At 51.4% G+C, this 8,674-nt stretch overlaps 1 protein-coding gene across 1 annotated transcript in view; it reads left to right on the top strand.

Annotated features, from left to right (window-relative positions):
* Positions 1–59: 59 nt before the first annotated feature.
* The window catches only part of CSUI_007407 (glycan), a 20,805-nt gene continuing 12,190 nt past the window's right edge, over positions 60–8,674 (top strand). Inside the window, exons 1-9 of the mRNA XM_068067553.1 lie at positions 60–1,893; positions 2,478–3,299; positions 4,293–4,474; positions 5,279–5,491; positions 5,663–5,903; positions 6,010–6,287; positions 6,824–7,135; positions 7,522–7,654; positions 8,397–8,591. Coding sequence (XP_067920471.1) covers positions 1,654–1,893; positions 2,478–3,299; positions 4,293–4,474; positions 5,279–5,491; positions 5,663–5,903; positions 6,010–6,287; positions 6,824–7,135; positions 7,522–7,654; positions 8,397–8,591 — 2,616 coding nt within the window. The 5' untranslated portion in view covers positions 60–1,653. The remainder of the gene's footprint in view (positions 1,894–2,477; positions 3,300–4,292; positions 4,475–5,278; positions 5,492–5,662; positions 5,904–6,009; positions 6,288–6,823; positions 7,136–7,521; positions 7,655–8,396; positions 8,592–8,674) is intronic.

Raw genomic sequence — 8,674 nt, 5'->3', positions numbered from 1 at the left:
CGGTGCCTGTGGCAGGCACATCAAACTCACTACATGTCGTGGCCAAGAGCAGCAGATACACACACGTCGGAAGGAGAACACAAGCGGAAACCGCATCCTGCAATCACTCTTTTTGTACCGAGCCCCTACCGGCATCATTTGTTACCAGACGGGCCGTTTCGTCTGGTCCCGCCTCCGCCTCCGACGCTTCGCTCTATATACGGGCAGGTGCCCGGAGACGATCTGCTGCACGCTGCTAGGGCATGATGGCACCAAGCTGATGAGCAAACATGACAGGAGAGAAAGCCGGACGCTACAGAGGGTTCCAAGAAGGGAACCTCGCCATGGGTGTCATGCCAGCCTTCTAGGAATCGTACGCCTGAGGTGTGCGTACAGCTGATGAGAGTACGTGGAGTAAGGTCTGAACGCAAACTTCTCGCTCTTGAGCCGTTCCTCTTCTTTACTGCTCTCCTGAAGTCTCCGTTGGTCTCCCTGCCTCGCGCCCGACCTAAGTCTCGTCTCTTCACTTTTTGGCTCTTCCTTTTTGCCATTCTCTCTGCCTGTGTCTGAGGCCCTGGGTCAGCGGCTAGTGTTTCGTGCCACATCGGGGAATGTCTTTCATTCCAGCTGTGCCAGAGACCACTTCTGCGCGTTTACCGTTCACGGTTCAATTTTCTCACCGAACTAGGAACTCGGGGTTCCGAGAGGGCCAGATACTAGTTGGCGGGACACCTGCTGTGCTATGTTGCGTTCCACTCGCGCTTGTGTCCAAGCCGGCTCGGCGACTGATGATTTGCTAGTAGAGACTATTGGTGCCCGTCCGTGGCGCAGCTACGCCGAGTCAAAGGAGGCGTCAGTTCAAAGGCCTACGGCGGTATTGCCCGTGAAGGGTGTGGCAGTCTGTCCTCTGTATGTGGGCGTCGAGGCGCCTTTCAAAAGTTGATCCGCCGGGGACCTGCCTGTAATCCGGGGCACTCCTGTTGGCTCCACAGCTTTTCAGCGTCCGTTCCAGTCCTGTCCCTTGTCCTGGGAGGTCGGCTGTATCTTACGTGTGTAAGAGTGCGGTACTGGGCGTTTGTAGCCTTTGAAGCTTTACGGCGGGGAGCCTCTTCTTCATCCCGGGTGTTGGTGCTCGTACGCTTCGATCAATGAAGCGTCACTCACCCTCTCTTTGTGCTGGACCCTTCACGTGTCAGGCATGCGAAGAGGGCCTCTCTTTGAATGGCGATGTAGTTAAGCGATAGGTCTTTCGGCTCTTGTTTACGCGTTTGCACACGGCAGCAGTTTTGAAGCCCTGACTGGTGCGCCGAATGAGGTAGCAGACTGTTTTGCTGCTTGGCACGTCATCTGTATGATGGCCGGTTAGGAGGCTTTCTTTCAATTGTCGTCTTCTCTCATCTTCGTCTATCGAACACCGTACGCGAGGTCGGTTAGGCGTACATTGTTTTCTGGCGAGGCCGGGTTCTGGATCTGTTTGAGGCCGCCAGGAAAAGTTGCTGGTAGAGGTACCATGGTTTAGGCAGGCATGTTCAAGGCTCGACACTCAGTTGCACTCGACCTGCTGGCGCTTGAGTATAGAGCTATACTTCTTTTGCGCGTCTCAGGTTTAGTTCTTGACGGTGTGTGTACACCAGAGTGTCGCTGTCCGACGGGCCGGTAGCCGGAGAACCAGTCATGTCCACCATGGCGCCTGTTAGCATGAGTTTTCCTGGGCGGTCGCTCTCTCAGCAGAGAGGAGAAAGAGGGAAAGGGACTTCGGCAACCAAAGCGGGAAGCCCACCAGGTGCTAACGGCTTCCATTTGAGGGACCGCCAGCAGTATATCACAAAGTGTCCAAGCAGCTCTTTTCTGCGTCCCCAACTAGAGCAAGTGGACGCACAGACTGCTTATGTGGCAGATCTGCGGGTGCCTGAGGTACGCTCAGTCTGTCGCGCGCTTGTGTTACAGGATATCGCGTGGTGCAGTCTTTTTCTGGTCTTGCGTGCAAAAGGAAGCAGAAGTGTTCTGTTTGATGTTTCCTTCCAAAATTTTGTTGGTCACTGGTGTTTCCACCTGGCAGTTTCTAGTTAGCGTGCGACAGTTGCTAGTCACGGGAACGAACAGAAAAGAGAAGTGCTTTTTTTTTGCATAGGGTTCGGCCGAGGGTAGCAGTTCACGATCGCGGACACGGCGCTCACTCAGCAGCGTGCCACACGGGGCGCCCCGGTTTAAGTAGTAATTGGACGCCTTAGCTTGCGAGCTAGGTATTGATTCGGTGTTAGGCAGGCGTCCTCAGGCTTGGCAAATGGTGCGCACTATTTTGTGTACGTGTTCGCGTTCTTTTGGACTGGCTGTTTTCGAGGCACGACGTATCTATAAGGTGGGGGAAAAATGACTCCGAAGGTTTCTGACGCATGTTTCGGGATCTTTCGTGCAGAGGAGACAGAGTAGACATTCGCTCCGGGAAGCTGAGAAATACGGCACGTGGTGTGTTTTGTGTGGTTTCTCTCTCCACTCAGGAATTGCAGGAGGTTGTCGTGGAAAGTTTCCTCGAGTTTACTCGTGCCGTATGCGGAACTCAGTTGCACCTTCTTTGTGAAGAGGAAGAGCTTGAAGGGGATCAGGTTGTAGCTCCTGTTGGCTTCTCTGCTGCTCGTAAACATTTGTACCGTATCATTGAGGGGGGGCTCGATACGCAGTTCTCTTCTTTTTCTCATCCGGTAGAGAATCCGTCTTCGTCCTCTACTCGCGACTCGCAAAGTGAGGACTCCCGGAGCCAACAAAAGTCTTTCAACGCGTCGCTTTCTCCGACGTGTTTTTCTTCTCACTCCAGCGTACAGGCTGAACAGGCAGCTGCTATCGCTGCCAGGGCAGATGTTGCAGCCAGCGAGATAAGTGGACATCCCGGGCAGCTTCAAGCTGTCGTGTCACATGTGGAGCGAAAGTTATTGACCACCTCTCTCCAGCCCTCAGGCACTGCGGAGAAGGGTGGGGTCCATAAAAGGGAGGATCAGGAAGAGGACTGTGAAGAAGTTTTGTCGGGAAAACATTTCGGCGAGGAGGAAGGGGAGGGAAAGGCGCACCTGATTCAAAGGAAGCGACTTCTTTTTCCTGGCGCGTTATTGCCTTTAGCCTTAGATGACACCGTAGTGTTAATGCATGAGGCGACGCTCCTCTCTACGACAGAAAAGCTGGGGACTGTCAGCGGGGAGAAGGGAGAAGATCTGAACTGTTGCATGCGGGAAGCGGAGTATGGACATGGAGATAGAGAACTGAGCAAACTTCTGGATGTGCTCCAAGAACACGTCTACGGTGGAAAGCTCGTTGTGCGCAAAACCAGTGTACGTCGGACATCGCATCAATGCAGCGTTCTCGTGTATTGGGCGGGAAAGTGTCTGTATTGCGAGTGTCACCAGTGATAGTAAGCTCCCTAATAAGGAGAGATCTTCGACAGGGCGTGCGATAACTATGCAGTACGGCATGCAGATATCAGATACTGCACCGTGTTCAGGAAAGCCGGTATCCCAGTCAAACCAGGCGGATGTATCAAATGAGACCCATCATCTGATACCATTCCTCTAACACAAAGTGGCGGCAGTCTACTACCTGCTGACCAAGAGAATTCTTTATGAAGTACGTGCGTCGTGTGGGGACGGCAGGGTTGGAGGTGCAGGCACTCCACAGGCACACATAGAGGGAGGGGCGCCGTGCACTCAGATGGACAGGAGCCGAGGTGGAGCGTCCCGGGTGCGTCCCCCTTGTACGACGTCAGTACATGGATTCTCGGGGGTTGTACTGTTTGACACGGCATAACGCTCCAGGAGTGTCGCATCAGTGTCGCGTTCCTGTTAAACTGACAAAGCCAGCAGTGGTGGGCACTTCGAAAGGAGACCGAACAAAAGAGGAGTGCTTCGTGTATGAGTTGTTTCTTTAAAGCGCTTGCAGCGTCAGAGTAGGCAGTGTCTGCGGAGAATGTGTCAATGTAGTTCAAGTAACCTTTCGTTCCGCTCCTTATCAAAAAGTGGTACACGGATTTGATGTCCTACAACTATGTGTCGGCTACCGGCGAGAAGAACTGGGGATTCTTTGGTCGATGAAGTGCTCAGAGGGAAAAAGAATTCAAAGAACACGTACATACCCGTCCAGATTCAAGCTGATGGGCTGCGCGTTCCTCTCGGAGGAGAGAAAGAAGAGAGCGGGGTAGACTGTCCTTTTTTTTGACCGATGCTCTTCTGTGTGCACTGAGGTTGCAGGAGAGGGTCGAGTCTTTGGTGGAGCAGTGTTTCGTGAACAGAACACCGGCGGTAACCTCCTTTGTTGGGGTGTCTTCTCAGGCAAGTTCAGATAAAAAGGATGGACAAGGAGAAGCAGACGGAAAGAGTGACATGATTGAGGCAAGTGTAGTTGTTTTAGCAGAAGAGCTAGGAGAGCAGGAAGACAGCATCAACGAAGCGCAGGCGACAAATGAGGATGGAGTACCAGGACTGCGTATTGTCTTCTACTTCCACTTCGCAGAGTCAGTCCAAAAATCAAAGATTTCTCCCTGCTCTTCGCATTGAATCTGTTGGGAAAAATGCACAGTTGGGCGTTGGTCCTGGGCGGACGAATCTGACGTGGGGCCTTCCGATAAGGCTGTGTATCTGATTGAGTACTTCCAGTTATTATTGTTCTTGCTTGTGTCCGCTCTGCTGTATAATTCTCAAGAATTTGCCTGAACAAGAATGGGGTAGCCGCTGTGAGGTACTGACTGGGTCGGCTCGGTGGACGTGTAGGCAGATTCAAGGAATGTGGGGAACTGGGGACGTTGTAAAGGACGCCGGTGGTGTTCTGAAGCCTGATAGTGTGTAGGGTGGTGTGACAGCCGTCTCACGAGAGGTGTCGCATGTTGTTGGCCTCGAGTGTTTTTGTGCACTCATAATTGGTGTTCGGCCTACCCCTTCAGCAGCATATTCGTTGCCTTCCATGTACACAGAGGTTCCTGGGAAAAGACTGACACGTATCGGCGCCGTAGCAGCTGGGTGGTCTCAGTATGATGGGGTGGTATGTAGATGGATGCGTCTCGGGAGTGATGGATGCCTCTACGTGCCTGTGCAGCAAAAGCTGGTATGAGACTACTTGTGCTCTCGAAGGAAGCTTTCCCTTCGTCTCCGCCTCTTACATCCTGTGTGGTGTTCTTGTTTTTTTTCGGAGTCCAAGGCAGTTTGTTTTTTTTCGGAATGCAAGGCAGATGGTTCGCCTGCCCACCTGCCTAGTATCCTGTCCAGAATACCCTGAACATGGGTTGCTAATCGTATATGCGCGTCTTTCGTGTCTTTTCCAGTGACGAGGATGCTGCCACGACCGTACAGAGTCCTGAGTGGTGCGCCTTCAAGCAAGCTTTAGCTCCTCTTTGTCAAGAGAACCCTCTGGAGAACAACAAGAAACGTTTCCGTGGAGTAGTTCACTCTCGTCGGGAGATGGCGGGGCTTTTCTCTGAAACGCCAAAACGCAAGGATCCCTCTCCAAGACCAAGGAATGTAGGTTCCGCGTACGGGTTCGTAGGCGTAGCGGTAGAAAAATGCGGCATACGGCGCACCGCGTCGGTCGTTGAACGGTATCCTGTAGCTGTTAGGATTTGAGGTAGTGCACAGCTAGCTAGGGAGGTGACCCCGTCATCTAGAGGAGATGTTCCCCGCGCGTTGCGTAATGTGGTGCTCGTCATCAGGTCAGTGGTCTTAGAGTATGCCGTCTTCTTACCGGAAAAGTCGTCGGTGGCGGGGGTCATCTGCGTCTTTGTTGAAAAACTCTTAGGGACCGTAGTGCAGTATGATAGGCGTAGTTTCGTAATATTTTTCTCACACGGTAGCGGAGAAGAAGAGCATGCTGATATGTGCCTATCAGTTTTGTTCTCAAGTCGTGAAGAGAGAGAAAGCAAAAGAAAAGGAAGTAATAGGGTCCCTAACGCTGTGAGTATTTTTTTTTCTCCTGCCAACGTAAAGAATTATGAAATAAGAGTTGCAGTCGCTGAGACGTGTTGCGTCGTTCATCCGCGTTTTGACTTTGTCTTCTCAGGTTCCACAGATTGCTTTCCCATCTCCTCTCCAAGTCCAGACAGGGTCTCTTTCTCAGGGGCGGGACGATAAGGTCATTGGTCTGGCAGCTCAAATGCATGATGGGAGCGGCGTAGTTCAAGTAGATCCTCGTTTGCAAGAGTTCGTGGATCAGTTCAAGTCGCGGTTCAGTCACTTGCATAATGTGTTGGAGAGAATTACGGAGAAATTCGGGAGTCTCGAACAGTTCGCGAGCGGATACAAGGTCTTCGGTTTTCAGCGAGTTGAGGCAGGCGAAGGGTCAGTTGTTCGTTCTTTCATGTACCACACGCCCCCTAGTTGTGTTCTTTGGGGAGTGTTGGTGGTTCCCTTATGAGGAACCACAAACACTCCCCGAAGAACAACAAACCCCTATGAGCAGACGAGTTCGTTGTTTTATGGCCCGGGTGGGGTATGGGAACATGACAGACCGCAAGGTGTAGACAGTCGGATTGTGGCCTCCAGACCAAAATACGGCGACTGGTTCAGGGCTTGTATGTCGGACGAGGCATCCAAATCCCACATTTCCATTCGCTCCTGTTCTCTGGGTGTATACGCAGTTTGACGCTGAGCTACTTGCTTGGATGACTTGGAGAGTAGTAGAGAGCTCTCGCGCTGTCACAAGTGGAAGAGATCCCATCGTTAGGTGAAGGTACTCTTCAAACGAAACTAAGCTATTCCATAGATAACACGCCGCGCTCTCGACTTCCGCATATCTATATGCGCACCGCGTCTCCATTCACGGATCTGTCGAAGGCGCCGGCGGGTTGGGGTTTGCTTCTGTGTGATGTCCGCAGTAGAGATCGTTCGGGCTGGATTTATCGTGAATGGCTGCCACATGCTGCTGAGGTTTACCTCTTTGGTGACTTCAATTCTTGGAATCGGACTTCACATCCGTTACAACGTGAGCCGAGGGACCAAGCGCCGTATTTCTTTGAAACAGATCTAGGAATCGAACAGGGTGCTGGAGATGAGAAAAAGACTAGGAAGAAGGTCGACGAAGAGGGACAAGAGAAGACGGACGGCGACCGTCAGGTCTCTGACCTCTGTGGAGTTTGGGTGCTTTTCATTCCCGACAATAACGACGGATCTTGGAATTTGCAACACAAGTAAGAAGCCGTTTGCCTGTAGGTTGCTTTCTAAGCATTGCCTTGCAGTTTAGCTCAGAGTTGTAGTGGGAAGAAAAGGATTCTCTTAGAATGTTCATCTGAAGTAACGAAAATGTCTGGAACAGGCGGATAACGGAGATTTCTCCTTCAATCCGATTTCGAGGTAGTCCTTTCCTTCTGTAGTGTCTCTTGTACCGGGCCTTAGAGTCTTATGGATTTACTTTTTCTTTCCCCTTGCTTATCTCTCTATCTATCGATCTACTTTTTTGTCCGTTTCCGCCACTACCTAACTTGTTCGTCTCTATCCCGGGTGTCTTGACGTCTCCGTGCTCTTTCACTTTCTCCTTTGTTCATGTCCATCGTATTGTCGCCTCTGGTGGCTGCAGGTCGAGGGTGCGGGTACGCGTTGTTACTGAAGATGGAGAAGAGTTTGATCGAGTTCCTGCATGGAGCCGTGTAACATGGAAGAGTGAAGATTCGAACCTATTTAATGCGGTTGTCTGGGCGCCTCCTTCAGGAGTAAGGCTTTTTTTTTCGTCGATAGCTTAAGCCCTTCGCGTTTTGTTGACTTGAACGCGCTGTTCTAGCTCTCATACTTCCACGTTGTCGAAGGGGGTTCCAGCCTTATTTTCTTTCACGTTTCTTGCCTCCGAAGGTTGAGGAGACGCATTGGTGTCCAAGATTCACGAGTTTTTCTTGCAGTATTCTCTTTGTATACATCTGTCCTAGTTTGAAGTTTCCGATTGTAGGACAGTCTCGAAATTCGCAAACAAAAAGAGGAGGCGTGCATGCAAAGAGAGAACAGACGCGCAGAGGAAGAAGGCAGTCGATTCTCATTCACCATGGGGGACGTTACTGAAGCTGTATACCGGTACCGATGATACTTCGGCTTTACGAGATGCATGTCTCTGTAGTCCGACGGAGTGTGGTGTGAGAGTAAATCAAGTCCTCTTTAATTTAGGAGACTGCTAATCGGCCCTAGGCACTGTGGAAGTGGCCCTGTGTTCCCTGCACCGGCGAACATTCTGGCGGGATTTTCTACTCGCGATACTGGAGAGGTGAATTTCGCGGAATGCCGAGTTCGGCTGGTTTTCGAAAACAAAGCGAACAGGACCTCGCTGTACACAGAGGATGTCATGTTGTTCGTATTTACTTGGTTGCTCATGGGCTTCCAGCTTATCTTTGGGTTCTGATGAGTGGCAGCATGCGTGTATCCTTAGCATTCTCCGATTTTTGTACGGGCTTTTATGTGTTCTTGTAGGAACGCCATACATGTCGCCATCGAGAGCCCCAAGGTCTGTCTTCCCCTAACAACTCCTTTGAGACCCGTACGCCGAGAGTTTATGAGGCTCACATCGGAGCAAGTGCTCCCGTGGGTGACAGGCTCGGAACATATACTGAGTTTATCGATGTTGTGCTACCCCGTGTCAGGCGTCTCGGCTACAACACTCTTTTGGTAAGACGGCGATCATTCTGAGATTTCTACTAAAATTTCGACAGGCGTGTTTTTGAATAGCATACATACTCGGGGCATGTAAG

The sequence above is a fragment of the Cystoisospora suis genome, assembly GCF_002600585.1.
Source record: "Cystoisospora suis strain Wien I chromosome Unknown contig_3913, whole genome shotgun sequence".
NCBI classification, from domain to species: Eukaryota; Apicomplexa; class Conoidasida; order Eucoccidiorida; family Sarcocystidae; genus Cystoisospora; species Cystoisospora suis.
The sequence above is the reverse complement of the archived record's forward strand: the minus strand, read 5'-3'. Positions and strand labels throughout refer to the sequence as shown.